The 27965-nt window shown below is 48.2% G+C and overlaps 1 protein-coding gene across 1 annotated transcript; it reads right to left on the reverse strand.

Moving 5' to 3' along the window:
* LOC144891766 (uncharacterized) lies at positions 1 to 27915 on the reverse strand. The gene is made up of 4 exons (XM_078776061.1): positions 27858 to 27915; positions 27377 to 27476; positions 2716 to 2859; positions 1 to 682 (listed from the first exon to the last, which is right to left on the reverse strand). Exons 1-4 carry the CDS (start codon positions 27888 to 27890, stop codon positions 657 to 659), a joined length of 303 nt encoding a protein of 100 aa, XP_078632187.1. The 5' UTR covers positions 27891 to 27915; the 3' UTR covers positions 1 to 656.
* Positions 27916 to 27965: the final 50 nt, after the last annotated feature.

Genomic DNA, 27965 nt, shown 5'->3' on the forward strand with positions numbered 1-27965 from the left:
GAAAATACCTGGGGTGATATCCATATCCATGTCACATGTCACATGTCACATTCATTGCGTCACTGAGAACGTTATTATACGAGTAAAAACAAAAACTGATCATTCTCTGCACAAATGATTTCTTTTTTCATGAATAATCTTTGCTCTCTCTCATTGGGAAATGTTAAAGGTACAATTATTTTGTTTGCAATGACTGCAGCTTTAAAACTATTTCACAAGGCTGTAACAAATGACCCTTCGTCAATGGAGCGACCATATTGGGGAAGACGGAACACTATGGGGGGAGCACAAGAAAAATGGACACGGGCGGGCGGGCGGAATGCCCATTGCCCAAGCATTTATAACTTTGAAGGTAACGGAGCGAAAAGGTAACAGTTCGGTTAATGCCTTTTTTCCTCGATTCTTCTTGAAGACGAAAATGTTTTGAACAACCGCTGTTCAAGAATCACACGTCAAGCAACAATCATAACATCGACGTTCGACGTATTCATGATGTATAAAACCGCTGAATGAGGTGGATTTCATTTTTCCATTTCCATCGGTGGATGAGCATGAACACCAGGCAAGGTGGTGCCAGGACATCACCGGTCCTGGCACTGCCAAAACGAATCAATCACCCCGAAGGTAATCGAGATCAGGCCTCCATTCAAGCTACTTCACCACAGCACTGTTCTTGCCCAACCTGAAAGGAAGACAAGGACGACAACAATATTTCAGGGAATGTTGCATCATTTATCCTGAAATATCATTTGGCAACATTCAGAAAATGACTACCGACCGCCAACAAAAGATGCCCTGACATTTGACATCATGCGAGCTACCTATCGAGCCCTGATCTGGACACATGCAGGACAGGCATATCCTGACCTTCCTCCACCAGAGGAATGTGGATAGCACATCGATGGCGCGAAGTTAGTACCAAAGCTAATGAGCCTCGTACCTGTACCAGATGCCTGCCGCGAGTTAATAAGCTGTGGATGCCAGAGAAGTTGTGCATCGTCAAGATGCTCGTGTAAAAGCATGTCCGTCTCCATGCATTGGTGCATGTAAATGCGGACCAAGATGCACAAAGCCGGCAAACTCTCTGGCTGGTGATGAGACATCTGATTCAGAAGCAGATGATTCGACTAACCGATGGACTTTCAGATGCATTGTAATTACCGTATGGTGGACATTTAAGTGAATTGTGAACATGATAGACATTAAAATGGATAGTTACCAAGATGGACATTCAAGTGAACTTTTATTTTGCTCGACATCTCAGTTAAATCATGAACATGATGGGCATTCAACTGAATAGAAAATATGATGGACATTCAAGTGAATTCTGATTTTGTTGGACAAACATTTAGTATTATGAAACACATTTGTATCTCCAAATGAAACATTTATGGTGTATTTTTGTGTTTGTGTGTATTATTCCACAGGTGGCCAAAATAATCTAAGGCATCTTTAATTCAGGTCTCTTTAGTCTTGATAATGTGCAATGCAGTCGCGAAAATCATGATATTTATCTCGATGTTATACCTGAAGTAATTGCCAATATCACATCGACTGTATCCAAACTTATGTTGTATGCATATTGCATATACCATGAAGAAAATAAGGGGGTACACTTCGGTTTTGCGGTATTAAACTCAGAAATATTAATATCAGATATATTTGTGTGGTATCATTATTTTGCACAGTGTACTGGGAAACTTTTAGAGTACACATTAAACCAATACCTTCGTTATTCTCTGTGTTATGAAGACAATTTATGATGTATCAAAATGTAAGACAAAATATACATTTCACCATTTTTACAGATTTCTTGACCCAGAGGTAACCGCAGATGTCACCGACAGCTGGGTTGCAGCTTCCATATTGTATGGAAGTACTCTGATCATTTTGACACCTCACACGACCCTCTATGTCCATTATTGGCAGAGTGATGTGTGATTTTAAGAATTCAAGAAAACGCGTTTGGACCCTGACACCGGCAGACATTAATCGCATTGTCGTAAACCCCCGCACACCGCGACAACTTGACAACCCTCCTAATGTGGTCCAAATGGGTGCACTTAATGAAATTATTGGGGATGTCGGTTTACACAAGGTGGGGGTGGGTGCAACGAAGTTTTAAAATATGGCCTATGGCCGCCATACGAACAACATTCACCCTAAATATTGGCCACGCGTGGGCGTGGCCTGTGCACGACCACATATACATGTCATGTAGGCCTACTCCCACAAGGGAGTGGCGCAGTTTAGGCTTGTCTGCGATTATTGGAGCCATTACCATTGCCTTCATCCATCATAATAAGAATGGAAATATTGTTCGAGTTTTTGGCCAATGCGCGTTATGCTGTCCCGAGGGCGGAATATTGACCTCGGCCGTTCGGCCCTCGGGACAACGTAGCTGCGTATTGGCCTGAAACCCAAGCAATATTATAATCTGACTATAATCCACCGACACCCACATTGCCAAGGTCACAATCACTGACATTTGTTTCGTGACATTCAAAGCACTATTAATATACCTACATGCCAACAAACCCAATAATAATATTGTATTGCAGAGTGTGCCTCGAAGTGCCAGGAAATGGCATCTAAGAGTTATTTTTTCAGGTCACTTTAATTTACCATAATTATTGTAGCTAATCTGAGCCACTGCCTAATCTGAGCCATAGTGCCGTGTCTGCATTCCTTAAAATTGTGACAAAGAACACTCACCACAAGCACTTGACCGCCTGGATGCTCCCCCGCAGCGTTGCATCTTCTCGGCAGATTGGTCGGCACGTCCACTTGTGTCAGCTGGCTGCAGAAACGGTGACGGGACAAAGTCGGGATGGGTTGGATTGTTCACCTCTTCTTCCCCTGTAGAAAGGACAATCAATTATTGTCAAATCAAACGTATGCAATCGATACGTTTACGATATTTTTGAACCATAATCATTGGGCAAACGCCGACCACTCCTATTGGGCTAGCCTTCAGCCTGAACCCGGACCCGAACCCCCCATCCCCGGTGACTTTCAACGTGGCACCGTCAAAGGATGCCACCTTTGCAACAAGTCAGTTCGTCAAATTTATGCCCGGTCGCAGCTGCCCACGGAGTGAAAAATACAATCTGGAGAGCCGATGAAGCCTCTCTTTTGAAACAGCCGGAAGTAATGAGACGGCCATGTTGGAGGGCCGATTGTTTGGACCAAGGGCACATTTGGAAGTAACATTTTGGAAGTGGGATGATGAAGTTGGAAAGAGGATTGACGAGAAGAGGAAGAAGTTCAAGGAGTGGCAGAAGGCAAAGGGTACGGGAGCAGAAACAGCAGAGCATGAAAGTTATAAGGCAGCCAGGAAGGCTGCAAAGAAAGAGGTAGCAAAGGCGCAGGAGGCATGTAGGAAAATGTTCGGAGAACGCTTGGATTCGGAAGAGGGTCAGAAAGCAGTATTCAGGATTGCAAAGCAGATGGCGAAAGAGAGGTGTGATGTGATGGGGGTGAGTTGCTTGAAGGATGAAGTGGGACAAATCGTTGTCGACCCAGATGGAAATAAAGGAAGATGGAAAAGATATATGGAAATGCTGTTGAATACAGAGAATGAATGGGATGGCAACATAGAGAGTAACCCAGTTTTAGGACCGGCAGAGAAGATAACTGAGAAGGAAGTTGAGGAAGCGATAAAAGCAATGAAGGGTAGAAAAGCCGGAGGGCCGACGGGAGTTGTGGGAGATATGTTGAAGGCAGCAGGAAGTTGGGGTGTGAAGAGAATGACAGAGATCTGTAATCTGGTGGTGAAAGAAGGCTGCATTCCAGTGGATTGGGAACTGAGTACCTTCGTCCCTCTATACAAGGGGAAAGGTGACCCTCTGGAGTGTGGCTCGTACCGAGCGAAAAAGTTATTGGAGCATGGAATGAAGGTATTGGAAAGGGTGTTGTAGAGGAGGATAAGGAAGAAAGTGAAGATCGACGAAATGCAGTTTGGATTCATGCCAGGAAGAGGAACGACAGACGCGCTTTTCATTGTGAGGCAGTTGCAGGAGAAGTACATGGAGAAGAGGAAGAAGTTGTTTCTTGGGTTTGTTGATCTGGAGAAAGCATTCGATCGGGTTCCACGCAAAGTATTGACATGGGCATTGAGGATGTTAGGAGTGGAGGAATGGTTGATCAGAGTAGTGATGGCAATGTACAAAAGAGCCGCACAGCTGTAAGGACGAAGGACGGGAACAGTGGTGAGTTTGAGGTGAAGGTGGGAGTGCATCAGGGGTCGGTACTAAGTCCACTACTATTTGTAGCTGTGATGGAGGTGCTGGCTCAGAACGTAAAGGAGGGTTTACCATGGGAGTTGTTGTATGCAGATGATCTGGTGTTGATTGCGGAAAGTATGGATGGACTGAAGGAAAAGATGAACACGTGGAAGGAATGTATGGAGACAAAAGGTCTGAAGGTGAATATCGGAAAGACGAAGGTGATGGCAAGTGGTAAAGCATGTGGTGAGGTGGAAAGAACTGGGAAGTGGCCCTGTGCTGTGTGTAGGAAGGGTGTCGGAGTGAACTCCATTCAATGTACAATGTGCGCTGAGTGGGTTCATCAAAAATGTAGTGGTCTGAGAGGGTCATTAACCAGTGTGGCAGCTACATTCAAATGTAAGGTGTGCACAGAGGGAGCTGCAGATGGAGGAAATGTTGAGTTGGATCTTGGAGACGGCGTGAAGCTGGAAGGTGTGAAAACATTTTGCTACCTCGGAGACATGCTGAATGGAGAAGGTGGGTCAGACTCGGCAACGGTTGCTCGAGTGAGATGTGCATGGAAGAAGTTTCGGGAACTGAGTGGCGTGCTGATGATGAGGGGAGTGTCGTTGAAGCTGAAGGGAAAGGTGTATGCTGCATGTGTGAGAAGTGTTGTGATTTATGGGAGCGAGACATGGGTAATGAACGTCGAGCAGCAACGAAGGTTGGAAAGGGTGGAAATGCGAATGGTTCGACGGATGTGCGGAGTATCGGTGAGAGAGAGGAAGACAAATGATGAATTGCGAAAGATGATGGGAATAGAGCCTGTGATTGATGCTGTGAAGAGGAACAGGTTGAGATGGTTTGGTCATGTGTTGAGGAAGGATGAAAGTGACTGGTTGAGAAGAGTGATGGAAATGAATGTAGAAGGAAGCAGAGGACGGGGAAGACCGAGAAAGACTTGGCTAAAGATGGTGGAAGAAGAAATGCGGGCAAGGGGGTTAACAAGGAGAGATGCAGAAAATAGGGCAAAATGGAGAAGATTGTCATGGGGACTGCAAGGCTAACCCCCGCTCTAGCAGGGAAAATGGCCTTTAAAATGCATGTTGTTGACACGACCATGAAGAAGATTTTGCCTTGATAGGACAAATTCTAACTTCACTTGGTGGGGAAAGTTAACCTGAAGTTTCCAACTGAGCATAAATCTCTTTATATTCCTCATCACATCCTCATGGCAAAGATGGATCGCAACGATTTAAATGTCAGACAAGGAAGATTGGATGTGGGATTTCAACTGTGTACCAACACTCACTGACCTACTCCTTTTCAAACGCTGCTCCTGGAATCTTTGATTTATACAAAAAAGTACTGCAAGACAAGACAGCCGATTTAAGAGTGATAAAAATTAGCAAATCAGGAGGACCTGAGGAGATATGAGTGAAGTATGGACCTGCCTCGGTGAACATGGGGTTCAGGTCCTGAATAAACTATTTAACTGTGTTTTGATGAGAGGAAATCCAAAGGGAATGGAGGCAAAGCATTCTGGGAAAAACATTTCATAGTCCAGTTGCCAGATGCATATATTTTAGATAATTTAAGTTATTTAAGATAATATAATTTAAGTTAGATAATTTAAGTCCAACAACATGAAGTTGTGCACATAAAATGTTTTTAAATGGTTTCTGGTGATTTAAGGTCTCCTGAATCAGAAACTGCATCACAATACTCTGTCATCATGAAAGATGTTTTATATATATTGTTGCGGATATGAGGACTGTATTTTTTTTTGATTGTGTGCTTTATCATTATTATTATTATTGTTATTCTGCGCCTCCTGCCTCCGCCGGAGCTGTGTAAAGGTCAAAAGGGCGTCCCATAACTAGTCCACAAGCATACACGTCAGCCAATAATAGAATACCCCTGTTCGATAGTTATATCTTATTCTGTAGCGGTTACCGCTGGATGCACACATTCGCCTTGCACCGGCCAGAACACGGCCAGACGCGCCTCTCCCGGGCATGCCCGGACTCACTGTTCCCGGGCACGCCCGAACCTCCCGGGCACGCCCGGTCTCGTCTTTCCCGGGCATGCCCGCTCTCGCCTTTCCAGGGCTCGCCCAGAGCGTCCGGGCATGCCCGCTATCGCCTTTCCAGGGCTCGCCCAGAGCGTCCGGGCATGCCCGCTATCGCCTTTCCAGGGCTCGCCCAGAGCGTCCGGGCATGCCCGCTATCGCCTTTCCAGGGCTCGCCCAGAGCGTCCGGGCATGCCCGCTATCGCCTTTCCAGTGCTCGTCCAGAGCGCCCGGGCACGCCCAGCCTCGACTTGCCAGGCCGCAGCCAAACACGCCCGGGCAGGTCCAGACTCACCTTTCCAAGGCTCGCCCTTGATACCCGGGCATGCCCGGTATAGCTTTTGCCGGGCAAACTTCCCGACATACAACAACAACACAACATGCATTTTAAAGGCCATTTTCCCTGCTAGAGCGGGGGTTAGCCTTGCGGTCCCCATGACAATCTTCTCCATTTTGCCCTATTTTCTGCATCTCTCCTTGTTAACCCCCTTGCCCGCATTTCTTCTTCCACCATCTTTAGCCAAGTCTTTCTCAGTCTTCCCCGTCTTCTACTTCCTTCTACATTCATTTCCATCACTCTTCTCAACCAGTCACTTTCATCCTTCCTCAACACATGACCAAACCATCTCAACCTGTTCCTCTTCACAGCATCAATCACAGGCTCTATTCCCATCATCTTTCGCAATTTATCATTTGTCTTCCTCTCTCTCAACGATACTCCGCACATCCGTCGAACCATTCGCATTTCCACCCTTTCCAACCTTCGTTGCTGCTCTACGTTCATTACCCATGTCTCGCTCCCATAAATCATAACACTTCTCACACATGCAGCATACACCTTTCCCTTCAGCTTCAACGACACTCCCCTCATCATCAGCACGCCACTCAATTCCCGAAACTTCTTCCATGCACATCTCACTCGAGCAACCGTTGCCGAGTCTGATCCACCTTCTCCATTCAGCATGTCTCCGAGGTAGCAAAATGTTTTCACACCTTCCAGCTTCACGCCATCTCCAAGATCCAACTCAACATTTCCTCCATCTGCAGCTCCCTCTGTGCACACCTTACATTTGAATGTAGCTGCCACACTGGTTAATGACCCTCTCAGACCACTACATTTTTGATGAACCCACTCAGCGCACATTGTACACTGAATGGAGTTCACTCCGACACCCTTCCTACACACAGCACAGGGCCACTTCCCAGTTCTTTCCACCTCACCACATGCTTTACCACTTGCCATCACCTTCGTCTTTCCGATATTCACCTTCAGACCTTTTGTCTCCATACATTCCTTCCACGTGTTCATCTTTTCCTTCAGTCCATCCATACTTTCCGCAATCAACACCAGATCATCTGCATACAACAACTCCCACGGTAAACCCTCCTTTATGTTCTGAGCCAGCACCTCCATCACAGCTACAAATAGTAGTGGACTTAGTACCGACCCCTGATGCACTCCCACCTTCACCTCAAACTCACCACTGTTCCCGTCCTTCGTCCTTACAGCTGTGCGTGCTCTTTTGTACATTGCCATCACTACTCTGATCAACCATTCCTCCACTCCTAACTTCCTCAATGCCCATGTCAATACTTTGCGTGGAACCCGATCGAATGCTTTCTCCAGATCAACAAACCCAAGAAACAACTTCTTCCTCTTCTCCATGTACTTCTCCTGCAACTGCCTCACAATGAAAAGCGCGTCTGTCGTTCCTCTTCCTGGCATAAATCCAAACTGCATTTCGTCGATCTTCACTTTCTTCCTTATCCTCCTCTACAACACCCTTTCCAATACCTTCATTCCATGCTCCAATAACTTTATCGCTCGGTACGAGCCACACTCCAGAGGGTCACATTTCCCCTTGTATAGAGGGACGAGGGTACTCAGTTCCCAATCCACTGGAATGCGGCCTTCTTTCACCACCAGATTACAGATCTCTGTCATTCTCTTCACACCCCAACTTCCTGCTGCCTTCAACATATCTCCCACAACTCCCGTCGGCCCTCCCGCTTTTCTACCCTTCATTGCTTTTATCGCTTCCTCAACTTCCTTCTCAGTTATCTTCTCTGCCGGTCCTAAAACTGGGTTACTCTCTATGTTGCCATCCCATTCATTCTCTGTATTCAACAGCATTTCCATATATCTTTTCCATCTTCCTTTAATTCCATCTGGGTCGACAACGATTTGTCCCACTTCATCCTTCAAGCAGCTCACCCCCATCACATCACACCTCTCTTTCGCTATCTGCTTTGCAATCCTGAATACCGCTCTCTGACCCTCTTCCGAATCCAAGCGTTCTCCGAACATTTTCCTACATGCCTCCTGCGCCTTTGCTACCTCTTTCTTTGCAGCCTTCCTGGCTGCCTTATAACTTTCATGCTCAGCTGTTTCTGCTCCCGTACCCTTCGCCTTCTGCCACTCCTTGAACTTCTTCCTCTTCTTGTCAATCGTCTTTCCAACTTCATCATCCCACCACCATGTTTCCGAGTGCCTTGGTGGTCCTTTTGTCCATCCACATACCTCACCAACGGCTCCCAACAGACTAGCTTTCATTGACATCCAACCACTTTCAAGCTCAACCACATCATCCTCGACCCTACTCAGCCTCTCTTTTAATGCCTCCCTTACTGTCACCTCTTTCAACCTCCACACCTTCATTCTCGGTTGGTACTTCACCCGCCGAGCTCTCCTCGCACCTTTCACCCTTACGTCGCAGACAACCAAGTGGTGCTGTGAAACAGCCTCCTCCCCCGGGATCACCTTTGTGTCTCGGAGGTGCCCCCTATCTCGCCTACGCACCATCAGGTAGTCAACGGTTGTCGTCGACCCACCTGATGTGTATGTAACAAGCTTATTATCCTCTTTCTGGAACTGAGTATTACAAATCAACAAATCAGCTCCATCAGCAAACTCCAAAATCCTCCGTAACCCCCATGAACTCCTTCAAAACCATCCATACTCCTTCCCACATGTCCATTTAGGTCTCCTCCTACCACAACAACTTCCTCATCTTTCACGTTTTCCATCAGCTTCTCTATCGCACACCAGAACATGTCCTTCTCTTCATCGCTCCGACCAACCTGCGGAGCATATCCCGAGATGACGTTCACCAAGAGCTTTCCAATCATCATTTTCACCATCATCAACCTATCACTCACTCTAGTCACACTCACCACACTGTCTACAAACTCCTCAGAAAACAGGACACCAACACCATTCATGCCCTCCAGGCACCCTTGCCACACAAACTTGTATTTCTGTCCCTGCCTACCCTTCACCATTCTCACACCACTTCCCTTCCATCTCGTCTCTTGCACACAACATATGTCCACTCTTCTTCTGACCAATACTTCCACCACTTCTCCTGATCTCCCTGTCATTGTCCCTACATTCCATGTCCCAAACCTCAGAAACCGATCTCCACTTCGGGCTGTACCCTGCCCACATGTAGTTGTAATTGTCATGGTTCTCTTTTTGAGGCAATGTTTTTTTTTTTTTTATGGCCGGATGCCTTTCCCGACGCCAACCCACTTAGTCGCCTCCTACGACACGCAGGGATACGGCGTACCTATTCTTATCCAGGGTACACACTGGGAAACGTTTAAAACATGGAAATCCTGGGGGGGGGGGCGGGGGGGTGGGATCACCGCTGCGGTTTAAACATATTTAAAGAAATATTTCAACAAAACCATGAAAACAATCTGGGAAAAGTCTAAGTGAGAACGTGGATTTGAGAAAGCAGGAGCAGAGGTGAAAGAACAAACGAGAATATAGGGGGCGGGGCACAAGTCGAGACGAGGAGGCCGCACGAGACACCAGGCCGCACGAGGCGCGGACAAAGAAACGACTAATTACACACAAATTTGCAACAACTACAAAACCAAAACCAAATAGAAACACACAATAACACATACACAACAAAATACGCAGCGGAAATTTGACAAAGAAACGAACGGGAAAACACTCAAACTTTGATGCCGTGGAGAGATCAAAGCAAGCCCCGTCGCTCGAGGGACCGGAAGCGGATTTGGGAACTTCACGATTGGGAACAAACTTCCCGACATAAATGTGTATATATATTGCTGCCCGATAAACGGGCTTTTGAGAGTACCCGAGTGTGATACATTTATTAAACCTACTCGGACGAATTTCCATCTTTGGTCGCGTCAATTCTTTCAACTCGCGTTGGAGCACAGCTCCTTCAATTCTGTGTTTTAGGGTAAGGCTGTGTCTCCCATTAATAGAAATACTCCATTGCACCAGTGAAAGAGATAGATTCCCTTCATTCCCACTCCCAAAACTTCCATTCCCATTGCCAATTACCTCCCTTCCAATTGCCAACTGCATTTTGGGCGGTTTTCCCTTCATCCGCCATTGACCACGAGGCAGGGTTGGGGAAGAAAGGCGTGCCTCCACCTCGTCATAGAGGGGAGGAGTGAGCCAGCCCCACTCGACCAACCATGAACAAGGGGTTTGGCTTGAGAGGGCGGAGAGAGAACGTTTGGGGGAGGTTCGCAAAGGTTGAGGGGCGGGGCCTATATAACCCACGGCGGGGCGTTTCCGAAAAGAGATGCGCTTTGAGTAGAGTCGAGGAGGGAGGAGATCAGAAGACAGGAAGGCCTTGAGTTGGACTAAGCAAGAGAGGAAGTTGTTGGACTGGGTGGGACTAAGAAAGAGAGAGAAAGAGTCCTGAAGCTTGTGAGGGAAGGAGAGAGAACCCGTCACACCAACCCTCCACCAAGCTCCGCGTTGGCTCCACCAAGCGTTCACCTCCACCAAGGCTCCACCAAGCTCCGCGTTGGCTCCACCAAGCGTTCACCTCCACCAAGGCTCCACCAAGTTCCGTGTTGGCTCCACCAAGCGTTCACCTCCACCAAGGCTCCACCAAGCTCTGTGTTGGCTCCACCAAGCGTTCACCTCCACCAAGGCTCCACAAGCTCCGCGTTGGCTCCACCAAGCGTTCACCTCCACCAAGGCTCCACCAAGCTCCGCGTTGGCTCCACCAAGCGTTCACCTCCAGCCATCCACCTCCTGCCATTCCTGTCATTCCCCGCGTGAGTCTGTCTTTTGTTTGTTCTGTCCTGGGTTAATTAAGACTGTAGGTAAGCTAGTATTTGCACTGTGTCACCTGCGTCTTATGTGTTGTAAATAAACGTGACTGCTTTCTTTTTGCTTGTGTGTATAATAAATCCTGTTATTCCTCCGTACTCTGTTTTCTTCTCTCTTCCTCTTTACATTCGGTCGCTTTAGAGGTTTCCCGATTGAATACCTGTGGCGCGATCTGGTCAACGTTCAGGAAGTCGGGCCAATCGGGGATCCTGCAACGGTCGCGGTTGACCATCCGCTCGGCCCAAAGTAACATCTTGTCCGCGACCCGTAACAATATATATATATAGATATTTTAAAAATACCGGGATCGAGTCTTAAGACGTCTCCTTTTTCAGGAGTAGAGGAAATGAAGTTTGGCACCATTCCACCCACAACTTATACTCCTTTATTAACAATCTTCGTGCGAAATAAGTTGTATAAGCACAAAGTAGAAAAATAATAGCTTCGCAATAAATTTAATTTCTGTCGACAGAGGTCAAAAGGTCATCTAAATTGGCAGAAGCCCAACATTGTGTTAAAAAAAATTTGTTTTGGTAAAATTCTTGAAAAGTTTATTTTGAAAATAATGTTACGTTTGTGGGGGGAGGGTGGGCAGTAGGCAATACCTTAGCCCAGGTAGATTTGCATAGATAGTGTGCTCTGATTGTCATGAAGAAGAAGAAGCCCCATGTATCATAAGTAGGGATCCGGTAGACCGTATGTCGTGCAAGAGCGTATTTTCGTTCCCATCACGAGGGGTGGGGTTATGTTAATTGGTGAAGGACTATGGGTAATTAATCCCTTGTATGTAATGGCCTCTGTTATTTTCCTCTGTTTCTTATGACACCAGCAACACACACAGATAGCCAGGCAATCACGCATTTATAACACTAAATAAAAACCAACTGGAAGCAGGACATTGAAAACTACCACTGATACCACCGACCTGGTGAGCACACAGGCACAGGAGGTCCGGGAGGCGACGCCCTGAAGAGCAGTGATTGGTCCGGGATTGATTGGCGCAAGGACTGCTAAGATGGGATTAGTGATTGGTGGAGTAGGCACGGATGAAGTCAGAGCATTGAGTTTAAAATAACGCTCTCCCCGACATTTTTTCCTCTTTGCTGTCCCTCTAGAAGACAAAAGACGTTGTTCCGACATTTTCTGCCCCTTACACCCGGGAGATCATAGCGAACGGTGGCATTTTTGCTCTCTTGCGTTGGGCATTGGTGCTGTGCAGTCAGCATTTCATATCCGTAACTTTGGGTTTTGACGATCGTGAGGAAAGGCGGTCGTGGCTTGTGGACTCTGGCACGCTTGGCCGTGGCTTTGTGATGGCTGAGGGCCATGCCGAGTGAACCGGAGAGGCGGCGGTGCTGTGTGGAGCAGAGACGAGTGAACGGGCGCGGCCTGCTCGCTGCGCACTCGACAGCTAGAGGGGTGAACTGTGCACGGAGGCCTGGTTCCTGCTCGCGTGCTGCACGACAAAGCGTGCTGTTCCCGCCAAGGACGCGGGGGTTTGGACGATTCCTAACGAGGTTTAAGAGCAGATCGGAGCTATGTGCCCACTAAACAAACACACATTTTTTACTTTCGTTCTTTTATATTTCCCTATGTGTGTATTTGAGTCTGTCTGGGGACGTCCCATTTAGGATATTAGTTTAACGTGAATTTTTTTGTTGCTGGCATTTATTTTCAATAAACCTGTATATTTTGAACATTTTAATTGTGTGTCGGTTTGAGTTAATTGTTGCAGGTTCAAAGACTGCTGGTGGACCCCGACTTCCCCCCCCTCTCCCCCCCAGCCCCACCACCCACTCTTCCCCCGTGCGTATAATGAAGGTGCGCCATAGGTTTGAACGCCTTGGAGTTAAAGCTCGTTTGGTCATCTGTGTCGCCCTGCGGTGTTCACGACAGGGCAGACACGACAATAACATTACCCCGTACCCCTCCATCTACCAAATGGTACACCTGGACACTCACCTTTCTGAGAAACCTCAGAGGAGATTTCCAGGAATGCCTCATTCTGAGATGTGGGAAAACCCCCAAAATATTCCACATTGAAAAGAAAGGAATCCTGATCAAGTTGCTGTTGATGTAAGAGAATAACTATTTTTACTCCGATAAATGTATTTTGATTATTGTTCTTTGAACAAATACAGGTTTGTAACATTTATCCCACAAATCGATCAACTTGTCCTATTTAAGGACGCTCAAATTAATTCTTGTGGAGCCCTGCTTGTTATTGAACGTACGAGGAAGATAATCAATTCAGTTCTTGTGAGATGTTATTGGGGAATATTGGATCAAGAGTGGACATGGGGTGCAAATTATTGTCAATAACTAAGTAAATAACGTCAATTGTGGTTATACACCTGTTATGGGAATTTCCCATTGATTTCAATGAAAGTTAAATACATGTGTTGACAAATATTGCAAAACAAATCAATGTAACTTATCAATGAAATATTTTACATGCATTGGGTCTTGACCCGCTCCATCCTCGGTGAAAGTACTTTCGTCTAAGATTGCACTTGTAAATGATTCGGTCAAATCGTGAAGAATTTTCTTTCTTTGTTACCTCCGCCACCAAAGGTGGATGGGGGTTATGTTTTTACCCCTGTTTGTTTGTTTGTGAACACGATATCTCAAAAAGTTGTGGACGGATTCGGACAAAATTTGGCAGTGAGGTAGTGTATGTGACAAAGACGAAATGATTAGATTTTGGTAAAGATCCGGATTCGGCTACGAGAATGTTTTACGTGATCCTTCATCATTGAGAGATAGGGTCAGAAACGGTACATAGCAGGATATCTCAAAAAGTTATGGACGGATTTTGACGAAACAGATTGCACAGGTTGTGTGTGTGACAAGGAAGAATCGATTCAATTTTGCTGAAGATCCGGATCCGACGAGTCACATTTTTTAAAGTGATTCGTCACCAATGGGAGATTGGGCCAAAAACGATTTTGTTTCACAAACGATTTGCCAAAAACGACAAAAACGATTAATGGGAAAAACGATACAGCAGGAAATCTCCAAAAGTTGTGGACGGATGATTTTGATTAAATGTGATTCTGTATTGTGATTTTCTGGTCTACTCTGGGATACAAAACGTAAACTATCCACCTGGCAGAGGTATGCTCTATACTGAGTGCCGTTCTCGTGAATTCAGTCTGCATTTGATGGGCCAGCGTACTCCTGACCACTTGCGCACAAGACGGAAAGCGAAGCGGGTTCCTTTAGTGGATCCGACCGTCATGTTTGAATAGAGTTTGGACGTTTGGGCGATTTGGTAGGTCTCGACCGGCGATTGTAGGACCGAAAGATCCATGAGGGTGAGAGTGGATCACGTGCAGGGTCGTGTTCTCTAAATTGCTGGATTCCTTTCTTGAAGTTTTACTCTTTGGTCCAGCATGAATTTTATGGGTTCTTGAGGTTCCCGTCAGTGGTTGGGGTGAGCACAACGACCAAGGTCAGTGGATATGTTGAGGGCAAGGGGTATTGCTCTCATGGTGGTGGATCGTGGCACTGGGGGCCATCTCTTCCCTTCCCTTGGCTGGTGATCTCATGTGACTTCACACATCTGCAGAGTTCCCTCCGGGTCATACTCCTCCTTACATCCTGTGAGATGGGGTAGGGGTTGAGCAGAGGCAGCCTCACTGAACCTTCTCGGGTGAGCCAGCTAAGGGAAGGGTGCATTTTCGCGATGCCCGCCCACCAACGTTGAGCTGTGATCCAGGGTCGTGTGGTCCATCGTATACTTTTCATCAACCATTTTGGATAAACACATTTCTATCCGTTCAAAAACATACAGAACGAGAAAGAGCAATTAATGGTTGCACACCCTCGCTTGGACTTTCTACCTCTGCCATCGAAGGTGGATGGAGGTCTGTATTTTTTTTTTTTTTTTTTGTTTGTTTGTTTGCAAGATCGAGGCTCGTGAAAGAGCGAACATTAATCACACAGAAAGACAAACCGACACACAAACATATAACATCGGGAGCGGTAGACAAGATGGGGAGAGAGGGGGAAGGACACAATCACAACATTTGAGAGCAGGGACCGAGAGACATGGAGACATCGAGAGATCTGAGAGAGGGCGAGGGCTTTGGGGGAGGGCATGGGAAGGGGGAGGGGGGGTGGGAGAGGTATAAAACATATGGACACGGCCAGGACTTCCAGGAAAGAAGTTGGAATTTCAAACAAGGTGGATCTGGGGTGAATTAGCGGGGGTAGAAAAGATCAAGGTTTTGGATGGGGGAAGATAAGAGATGGTGGTGAACAGCTGTTTTAAAGACCTGGAGGGAGGAGTGGGATTGAAGGGAGTGAGGGAGTTTGTTCCAGAGGCGGGAGAAAAGAGGAATGAAAGAGTGAAGGTGAGCAGAGAGCCGAGATTTCGGCAGTTTAACCATCAGAGGGTTGCTGGCAGATCTTGTGCGACCTGTAGGAATATTTGGAGGACAGAGCACAGAGAGAGCTGGGGGTGCAAGGCCGGAGAGGAGTCGGTAGAAGACAGAAAGACCACCTACCTGCTTGCGGTGAGTGAGTGAAAGGCCCTCAGAGATAGCTTCATCGCGGGAGATTCCAATAATTCTGAAAGCTTTGGTTTCAACAGCGTGAAGCCGAGCTAGGTGTGAGGCAAGAGCACCGGCCCGGCCCATAGGGGAGAACAGTATTCCATTGAGCTGCGGATGAAAGCCTTGTATGTGGTGAGGAGCTCAGGTGTGCCGAGGAAGGACTTCGCACGACGGAGGATGCCCAGTCGGCGACTGGCTTTGGAGGCCAGCTTGGAAATGTGGTTTTCCCAAGAAAGATCATGGCAGATAGTGAGACCCAAAAGCTTGAGCGACAGAACTTCTTGGAGAGGATTGTTGAGAAAGTAGATGGGAGGGTTGTCCAGTCGATCTTTTCGGAGAGACATAGTAAGAGTGTGGGATTTGTCAGGATTGAAAGACATGTTCCACTTGTTTGACCAGTCTGTGATTTTGTCCAAGTCTTCAGAGAGTGAGGAGGCTGCAGACTGCCGATCTGAGGGAAGAGCAATGGAGCGGCAGAGAGTGGAGTCATCAGCAAAAAGATAGAGAGGATTTTCAAGTGAGTCAGAGAGATCATTGATGAAGACCAGAAAAAGCACAGGGCCCAGAACACTGCCTTGGGGCACTCCAGCCTGAACAGGAAGAGGAGATGAGAGAACCCCATTCAGGGCCACACGTTGACGATGACTAGAGAGGAAGTCAGCCAGCCATACGTGGAGATTTCCATGGATACCAAAGGAGGAGAGTTTGGTGAGCAGAGCGGGGTGCCAGACCGTATCGAAGGCACGTGATATGTCGAGGGAGACAGCTCTAATTTCCTGTTTGGCATTGAGGACCTCCATCCATTGTTGAGACAGCAGAAGCAGCATGTCCAGAGTAGCGTGACCTGGTCTGAAACCAAATTGATGCTCAGAGATCAAGCCATTGGAGAAGAGGAAAGATTTCATATCCGAAGCAATGATGGATTCCATGACTTTGCTGATAATTGGGAGAAGGCTGATTGGTCTGTCGTTGCTAGGATCTGTTTTTGCACCTTTTTTGTGCAAAGCGGTGATGTTGGCCGATTTCCAAGCAGATGGCAGTTGACCTTGAGCAAAAGAGAGGGTGAAGAGAACAGAGAGAGGGTGAGATAGAGCGGCAGAGCAGGATTTTAGGACCCGTGGGCTGATGCCGTCGGGTCCAGTTGCAGAATCAGAGTCGAGGGTTGACAAACTTTTCCACCTTGTCAGGAGGAAAGGACACGGAGTCCAGGAGCAGCTGGGTACGACTGGGTATGGTGGGTACAGAGAGGGATGGGTTTGGGACACAAGATTTAGAGGCAAACACAGAGTTGAGGCATTCAGCTTTTTCACGTGCGGAGTCAGCTGTGTAGCCGTTTGAGGTAAGGGAGGGGATGGAGGAGGAACAAACACCAGAAACGGATTTGACCAGACACCACCAGGTTTTGGAAGAGGGAGACAGATAAGAGAGTTCGGTCTTGAGAACGGAGAGATATTGTTTCCTGGCTCTCATGAGGGTGGACACACACTTGTTTCGGGCTTTGTGAAAGGAAATGAGATTTCCTTCCGTTGGATTTGCTTTCCAGGAGACGAAGGCAAGTTGTTTCTGGGCAACAGCCTCACCACAAGATTCCGTGTACCATGGACGGGAGGAAGGGTATGACAACTGAAGACGAGATGGGATAAATCTGTGCATGAGGGAGAGCAATTTACTTTGGAAGAATTCCCAGGATGAGTTGATGTCAGAGGTGGTAGAGATGGGAGACCAGTCCAGATGATTGATGGCTGCTTGAAGACCGTGCCAGTTGGCCTGAGTGAAATGCCAGACTCGTCGACGCTGAGCAGGCTCCCCGAGAATGGTCAGAGAGATGTCCACTTTAACAAGGACATGATCAGATGATCCGATTGGTGCAGAAGAGGAGCAGCAGACATTTTCAGGGAAGTTAGTCAGTACCAAGTCGAGAAGAGAAGACGCTCCGTTGACTGAGATCCGGGTCGGGAAATTGACAGATTGTGTCAGTCCCAGTGAGTCGCAGACGTCCTTTGCTGAGGAGCCATGGCTGGTGAGGGAGGTACCCACACCCAGCCAACTGGAATGACGACAGTTGAAATCACCACATATGAGGAAGAGAGAGTTGGGATGAGTAGATAGAAGTTGGTCCATATTATCAGACAGCGAGATGTAGATGGAGTCATCACTGTTTGGTGGACGGTACAACACACATATGAACAAGAGGTGGGAGCAAAGGGGAAGCCGTAGCCAGAGGTATTCCTGGGGGTGAGGTGGAGAGAGTACAGTGCAGGGCGAGTGAGGACGAGAGTTTTTGATAAAGATAGCAACCCCACCTCCAGGACGAGGCTCAGGTCTATCATACCGGAGGAGGGAGTAACCCGGGAGAGATACTAAGGAATCAGAGACATCATGAAGGAGGAAAGTTTCTGTTAAGCAGATCATGTCTGGTTTGACAGAAGCAACCTGTATGGAGAGATCAGTTAAGTTTGAACGAAGACCCCGGATGTTTGAGGTCCATACCGTTAATGAAGAGGAAGGGGGAGCATCGGATACAGAACAGGGGGGAGGAGGGGCAGGGTAAGATGTGGAAGAGGTGGAAGAGGTAGGGAGAGCTGTTGAAGGTGTGTCAGAGATTTCAGAATAGCTCGGAGATAGAGAAGGATGGGGCGGACAAAAGGTTTGATGGTGATTGGGTGAGGCACAATGAGGTGTTATTTGAGGAGGGGGAAGAGCGAGGCAGAAGGTTGGGGGAGATGGAGGTGAGAGTTGGAAGGGGGAAGAATCGGGGAGGACGCTTTGAGGAGGGGGAGTGAGAGGGCGGAAATTGAGAAGAAATGAGGGTGGGGAGATTTGAAGGGGAGGGGCGAGGGGGGAGTTTGGGAGGGAAGGGACAAGGGGAGGGATTTGAAAGGGATGGGATATGGGGGAGATTTGGAGGGGAGGGGTGAGGGAGGAGTCTAGGAGGGGAGGGGTGAGGGGGTAGTTTAGGAGGGAGGGGCAAGGGGGGAGATTTGAAAGGGATGGGTGATGGGGAAGATTTGGAGGGGAGGGGTTATGGGGAAGATTTGGAGGAGAGGGGTGAGATTTGATTTTAGAAAGTGTACGATTAATGGGAAACGAACATTTATTGCAAAATGAGTTTCTTGGTTGCACACCCTCGCTTGGACTTTCTACCTCTGCCATCGAAGGTGGATGGAGGTCTGTATCTGTTTGTGAACAGGATATCTCAAAAGTTTGTGGCCAGATTCGGACAAAAAATTGTGGACAGGTTGAGTGTGTGATGAAGTCGAATCGATTCGATTTTGGTGAAGATACGAATCCGGATACGAGAATTTTTGAAAATTTTAAGTGATTCTTCACCATTGAGTGATTGGACCAAAAGATATGCAGCATCATATTTCAAAAAGGTGTGGATGATTTATGACAAAACTTGGTGGATGAGTTTGGTAAGTGACAAGAACAAGCCGATTAGCTTTGAGTTCAGGTCCAGGTCTAGATCCGACCTGTCAGTGGATACAAAACGTAAACTGTTCAGCCTGGCAGGGGTATGCGCTCTACCGAGTGCCGGTCTAGTTTTACATGCGACCTGCTGCCATGTTCGAATCTGGGTGAACATTTCCAAACAGCAAACTGACCAAAGCCCTCACCATGCATGCCCAGAGATAATAAAAGGTGTTGTAGCTGAGAGAAGGCAAGGGCAGGCAACAATCATATCACCTGAGAAATAAAACTTGATCAAAATCCAGATATGACTTTACAATACCAGCGACAGTCCAACTACCTACATCTCCAAACACCAAAAACTGTCCAACTACCTACATCTCCAAACACCAAATCACAAAAACTGTCCAACTACCTGCACTCCAAGCAGCATCCCACAGAGACTGTGCAACTACACACACCTCCAAGCAGCATCCCACAAAAACTGTCCAACTACCTACATCTCCAAACACCAAATCACAAAAACTGTCCAACTACCTGCACTCCAAGCAGCATCCCACAGAGACTGTGCAACTACACACACCTCCAAGCAGCATCCCACAAAAACTGTCCAACTACCTACACCTCCAAGCAGCATCCCACAGAGACTGTGCAACTACCTACACCTCCAAGCAGCATCCCACAGAGACTGTGCAACTACCTACACCTCCAAGCAGCATCCCACAGAGACTGTGCAACTACACACACCTCCAAGCAGCGTACCACAGACACTGTGAAACTACCTACACATACAAGCAGCATACCACAGCGACTGTACAACTACCTACACATACAAGCAGCATAACACAGAGACTGTACAACTACACACACCTCCAAGCAGCATCCCACAGACACTGTGAAACTACCTACACATACAAGCAGCATACCACAGCGACTGAGCAACTACCTACACATACAAGCAGCATACCAAAGCGAATGTGCAACTACCTACACCAACAAGCAGCATATCACAGCGACTGTCCAACTACATACACCTACAAGCAGCATCCCACAGGGACTGCAACTACCTACACCTACAAGCAGCATACCAGAGACTGTGCAACTACCTACACCTACAAGCAGTATACCACAGACACTGTGCAACTACCTACACCTACAAGCAGCATACCACAGGGACTGTGCAACTATGTACACCTACAAGCAGCATACCACAGCGACTGTGCAACTACCTACACCTACAAGCAGCATACCACAGCGACTGTGCAACTATGTACACCTCCAAGCAGAATACCACAGAGACTGTGCAACTACCTTCACCTACAAGCAGCATACCACAGAGACTGTGCAACTACCTACACCAACAAGCAGCATACCACAGCGACACTGCAACTACCTACACATACAAGCAGCATACCACAGCGAATGTGCAACTACCTACACATACAAGCAGCATACCACAGCGCCTGTGCAACTACCTTCACATACAAGCAGCATACCACAGCGAATGTGCAACTACCTACACCAACAAGCAGCATGCCACAGCGACTGTCCAACTACATACACATACAAGCAGCATCCCACAGAGACTGTGCAACTACGTACACCTACAAGCAGTATACCACAGCGACTGTGCAACTATGTACACCTACAAGCAGCATACCACAGAGACTGTGCAGTGTGCAACTACCTACACCTTCCAGCAGCATACCACAGAGACTGTGCAACTACCTACACCTACAAGCAGCATCCCACAGAGACTGTGCAACTACGTACACCTACAAGCAGCATACCACAGCGACTGTGCAACAACCTACACATACAAGGAGCATACCACAGCGACTGTGCAACTACCTACACCAACAAGCAGCATACCACAGCGACACTACAACTACCTACACATACAAGCAGCATACCACAGCGAATGTGCAACTACCTACACATACAAGCAGCATACCACAGCGACTGTGCAACTACCTACACATACAAGCAGAATACCACAGCGAATGTGCAACTACCTACACCAACAAGCAGCATGCCACAGCGACTGTCCAACTACATACACATACAAGCAGCATACCACAGCGACTGTGCAACTACGTACACCAACAAGCAGCATACCACAGCGACTGTGCAACTACCTACACCTACAAGCAGCATCCCACAGACTGTGCAACTACCTACACCTACAAGCAGCATACCACAGCGACTGTGCAACTACCTACACCTACAAGCAGCATACCACAGCGACTGTGCAACTATGTACACTGACAAGCAGCATACCACAGAGACTGTCCAACTACCTCCACCTCCAAGCAGCATACCACAGAGACTGTCCAACTAGATACAAGAACAAGCAGCGTACCACAGAGACTGTGCAACTGCCGAAACCAACAAGCAGCGCACCACAGAGACTGTGCAACTACCTGCACCTACAAGCAGCGTACCACAGAGACTGTGCAACTACCTGCACCTACAAGCAGTGTACCACAGAGACTGTGCAACTGCCGAAACCAACAAGCAGCGCACCACAGAGACTGTGCAACTACCTGCACCTACAAGCAGCATACCACAGAGACTGTGCAACTACCTGCACCTACAAGCAGCATACCACAGCGACTGTGCAGCTACCTACACCTACAAGCAGCATACCACAGCGACTGTGCAACTATGTACACCGACAAGCAGCATACCACAGAGACTGTCCAACTACCTCCACCTCCAAGCAGCATACCACAGAGACTGTCCAACTAGATACAACAACAAGCAGCGTACGACAGAGACTGTGCAACTGCCGAAACCAACAAGCAGCGTACCACAGAGACTGTCCAACTACCTGCACCTACAAGCAGCATACCACAGAGACTGTGCAACTGCCGAAACCAACAAGCAGCGCACCACAGAGACTGTGCAACTACCTGCACCTACAAGCAGCGTACCACAGAGACTGTGCAACTACCTGCACCTACAAGCAGTGTACCACAGAGACTGTGCAACTGCCGAAACCAACAAGCAGCGCACCACAGAGACTGTGCAACTACCTGCACCTACAAGCAGCATACCACAGCGACTGTGCAACTACCTACACCTACAAGCAGCATACCACAGCGACTGTGCAACTATGTACACCGACAAGCAGCATACCACAGAGACTGTCCAACTACCTCCACCTCCAAGCAGCATACCACAGAGACTGTCCAACTAGATACAACAACAAGCAGCGTACGACAGAGACTGTGCAACTGCCGAAACCAACAAGCAGCGCACCACAGAGACTGTGCAACTACCTACACCAACAAGCAACGTACCACAGAGACTGTGCAACTGCCGAAACCAACAAGCAGCGTACCACAGAGACTGTCCAACTACCTGCACCTACAAGCAGCGTACCACAGAGAATGTGCAACTGCCGAAACCAACAAGCAGCGCACCACAGAGACTGTGCAACCACATGCACCTACAAGCAGCGTACCACAGAGACTGTGCAACTACCTGCACCTACAAGCAGCGCACCACAGAGACTGTGCAACTACCTGCACCTACAAGCAGAATACCACAGCGACTGTGCAACTACCTACACCTACAACCAGCATACCACAGCGACTGTGCAGCTATGTACACCGACAAGCAGCATACCACAGACACTGTCCAACTACCTCCACCTTCAAGCAGCATACTACAGAGACTGTCCAACTAGATACAACAACAAGCAGCGTACGACAGAGACTGTGCAACTGCCGAAACCAACAAGCAGCGCACCACAGAGACTGTGCAACTACCTACACCAACAAGCAACGTACCACAGAGACTGTGCAACTGCCGAAACCAACAAGCAGCGTACCACAGAGACTGTCCAACTACCTGCACCTACAAGCAGCGTACCACAGAGACTGTGCAACTGCCGAAACCAACAAGCAGCGCACCACAGAGACTGTGCAACTACCTGCACCTACAAGCAGCGTACCACAGAGACTGTGCAACTACCTGCACCTACAAGCAGCGCACCACAGAGACTGTCCAACTACCTGCACCTACAAGCAGCGTACCACAGAGACTGTGCAACTGCCGAAACCAACAAGCAGCGCACCACAGAGACTGTGCAACTACCTGCACCTACAAGCAGCGTACCACAGAGACTGTGCAACTACCTGCACCTACAAGCAGCATCCCACAGAGACTATGCAACTACCTACACCTACAAGCAGTATACCACAGAGACTGTGCAACTACCTACACCTACAAGCAGCATACCACAGCGACTGTGCAACTATGTACACCTACAAGCAGCATACCACAGGACTGTGCAACTACCTTCACCTACAAGCAGCATACCACAGAGACTGTGCAACGACCTACACCTACAAGCAGCACACCACTGCGACTGTGCAACTATGTTCACCAACAAGCAGCGTACCACAGAGACTGTGCAACTACCTACACCTACAAGCAGTATACCACAGCGACTGTGCAACTATGTACACCTACAAGCAGCATACCACAGACTGTGCAGTGTGCAACTACCTACACCTTCCAGCAGCATACCACAGAGACTGTGCAACTACCTACACCTACAAGCAGCATCCCACAGAGACTGTGCAACTACGTACACCGACAAGCAGCATACCACAGCGACTGTGCAACAACCTACACATACAAGGAGCATACCACAGCGACTGTGCAACTACCTACACCAACAAGCAGCATACCACAGCGACACTACAACTACCTACACATACAAGCAGCATACCACAGCGAATGTGCAACTACCTACACATACAAGCAGCATACCACAGCGACTGTGCAACTACCTACACATACAAGCAGAATACCACAGCGAATGTGCAACTACCTACACCAACAAGCAGCATGCCACAGCGACTGTCCAACTACATACACATACAAGCAGCATACCACAGCGACTGTGCAACTACGTACACCAACAAGCAGCATACCACAGCGACTGTGCAACTACCTACACCTACAAGCAGCATCCCACAGACTGTGCAACTACCTACACCTACAAGCAGCATACCACAGAGACTGTGCAACTACCTACACCTACAAGCAGCATACCACAGCGACTGTGCAACTACCTACACCTACAAGCAGCATACCACAGCGACTGTGCAACTATGTACACTGACAAGCAGCATACCACAGAGACTGTCCAACTACCTCCACCTCCAAGCAGCATACCACAGAGACTGTCCAACTAGATACAACAACAAGCAGTGTACCACAGAGACTGTGCAACTACCTACACCTACAAGCAGCGCACCACAGAGACTGTGCAACTATGTACACCGACAAGCAGCATACCACAGAGACTGTCCAACTACCTCCACCTCCAAGCAGCATACCACAGAGACTGTCCAACTAGATACAACAACAAGCAGCGTACCACAGAGACTGTCCAACTACCTGCACCTACAAGCAGCGTACCACAGAGACTGTGCAACTGCCGAAACCAACAAGCAGCGCACCACAGAGACTGTGCAACTACCTGCACCTACAAGCAGCGTACCACAGAGACTGTGCAACTACCTGCACCTACAAGCAGTGTACCACAGAGACTGTGCAACTGCCGAAACCAACAAGCAGCGCACCACAGAGACTGTGCAACTACCTGCACCTACAAGCAGCATACCACAGCGACTGTGCAACTACCTACACCTACAAGCAGCATACCACAGCGACTGTGCAACTATGTACACCGACAAGCAGCATACCACAGAGACTGTCCAACTACCTCCACCTCCAAGCAGCATACCACAGAGACTGTCCAACTAGATACAACAACAAGCAGCGTACGACAGAGACTGTGCAACTGCCGAAACCAACAAGCAGCGCACCACAGAGACTGTGCAACTACCTACACCAACAAGCAACGTACCACAGAGACTGTGCAACTGCCGACACCAACAAGCAGCGTACCACAGAGACTGTCCAACTACCTGCACCTACAAGCAGCGTACCACAGAGACTGTGCAACTGCCGAAACCAACAAGCAGCGCACCACAGAGACTGTGCAACTACCTGCACCTACAAGCAGCGTACCACAGAGACTGTGCAACTACCTGCACCTACAAGCAGCGCACCACAGAGACTGTGCAACTACCTGCACCTACAAGCAGCATACCACAGCGACTGTGCAACTACCTACACCTACAACCAGCATACCACAGCGACTGTGCAGCTATGTACACCGACAAGCAGCATACCACAGACACTGTCCAACTACCTCCACCTTCAAGCAGCATACCACAGAGACTGTCCAACTAGATACAACAACAAGCAGCGTACGACAGAGACTGTGCAACTGCCGAAACCAACAAGCAGCGCACCACAGAGACTGTGCAACTACCTACACCAACAAGCAACGTACCACAGAGACTGTGCAACTGCCGAAACCAACAAGCAGCGTACCACAGAGACTGTCCAACTACCTGCACCTACAAGCAGCGTACCACAGAGACTGTGCAACTGCCGAAACCAACAAGCAGCGCACCACAGAGACTGTGCAACTACCTGCACCTACAAGCAGCGTACCACAGAGACTGTGCAACTACCTGCACCTACAAGCAGCGCACCAGAGAGACTGTCCAACTACCTGCACCTACAAGCAGCGTACCACAGAGACTGTGCAACTACCTTCACCTACAAGCAGCATACCACAGAGACTGTGCAACTGCCGAAACCAACAAGCAGCGCACCACAGAGACTGTGCAACTACCTACACCTACAAGCAGCGTACCACAGAGACTGTGCAACTACCTGCACCTACAAGCAGCATCCCACAGAGACTATGCAACTACCTACACCTACAAGCAGTATACCACAGAGACTGTGCAACTACCTCCACCTACAAGCAGCATACCACACAGACTGTGCAACTACCTACACCTACAAGCAGCATACCACAGCGACTGTGCAACTATGTACACCTACAAGCAGCATACCACAGGACTGTGCAACTACCTTCACCTACAAGCAGCATACCACAGAGACTGTGCAACGACCTACACCTACAAGCAGCACACCACAGCGACTGTGCAACTATGTTCACCGACAAGCAGCATCCAACAGAGACTGTGCAACTACCTACACCTACAAGCAGCATACCACAGAGACTGTGCAACTACCTACACCTACAAGCAGTATACCACAGCGACTGTGCAACTATGTACACCTACAAGCAGCATACGACAAAGACTGTCCCACTACCTCCACCTACAAGCAGCACACCACAGCGACTGTGCAACTATGTTCACCGACAAGCAGCATCCAACAGAGACTGTGCAACTACCTACACCTTCAAGCAGCATACCACAGAGACTGTGCAACTACCTACACCTACAAGCAGCATACCACAGAGACTGTGCAACTACCTACACCTACAAGCAGCATACGACAAAGACTGTCCCACTACCTCCACCTACAAGCAGCATAACGCAGAGACTGTGCAACGACCAACACCGACAAGCAGCATCCCACAGAGACTGTGCAACTACCGAAACCAACAAACAGCATACCACAGCGACTGTGCAACTACCTACACCTACAAGCAGAATACCACAGAGACTGTGCAACGACCTACACCTACAAGCAGCATAACACAGCGACTGTGCAACTACCTACACCTACAAGCAGCATACCACAGAGACTGTGCAACTACCTACACATACAAGCAGCATACCACAAAGAATGTCCAACTACCTACACCAACAAGCAGCATACCACAGAGACTGTGCAACTACCTACACATACAAGCAGCATACCACAGAGACTGTGCAACTACCTACACCTACAAGCAGCGTACCACAGAGACTGTGCAACTGCCGAAACCAACAAGCAGCGCACCACAGAGACTGTGCAACTACCTACACCAACAAGCAGCGTACCACAGCGACTGTGCAACTGCCGAAACCAACAAGCAGCGTACCACAGAGACTGTCCAACTACCTGCACCTACAAGCAGCGTACCACAGAGACTGTGCAACTACCTGCACCTACAACTTACAGTTGCAGTGTGCCCGAGGACGACGAGTGACGAGTGACGAGTGACGAGCCGGAGGGTGGTTGTTCTTCTTCTTCTTCCTCTGGGGGTCAACTTCCTGGATCTGGAACGGGAAGTGATATTTTTTTCTTTTATTCTTTCCTTTACCCTGTGGATGGTCCATCGATTTTATATATAATTATAAACCGAAGGGTTTTATATATATATATATAAGTCCTTAAGGGTCAACGAGATTATTTAAATATCTTTCAAAAAAACAACAACATTTCATTTTACGGTCGGTTGAATGTGACGTCACGACAAGGAACGGTGGACGATTTCAAATGCATTAATTAGCTTTTCAGTGATTAATTATTGATTAATTGGTTTAGATTCAAAAGGGTGGAGGCCCGGGTGCCCGGGGCGTCCGTCCGGACGTCTTTGGCTTGAAGGCTCATTTTCCGCGGCGCAACACCTGCGGGGGCCCAGGATCGAGGGTTCGAACCTTTAGCAGTTTGCTTGCAGCTCTCGATCTCATCGTTGATACGTCATCGTGGCCCGCCTTAGCCCGGTGCACCACGACGCCTCCACCGATTGGAGCTCACTTGGAACA

This window comes from Myxine glutinosa, chromosome 1, assembly GCF_964187855.1.
Source record: "Myxine glutinosa chromosome 1, kmMyxGlut1.1, whole genome shotgun sequence".
In the NCBI taxonomy this organism is placed as follows: Eukaryota; Metazoa; Chordata; class Myxini; order Myxiniformes; family Myxinidae; genus Myxine; species Myxine glutinosa.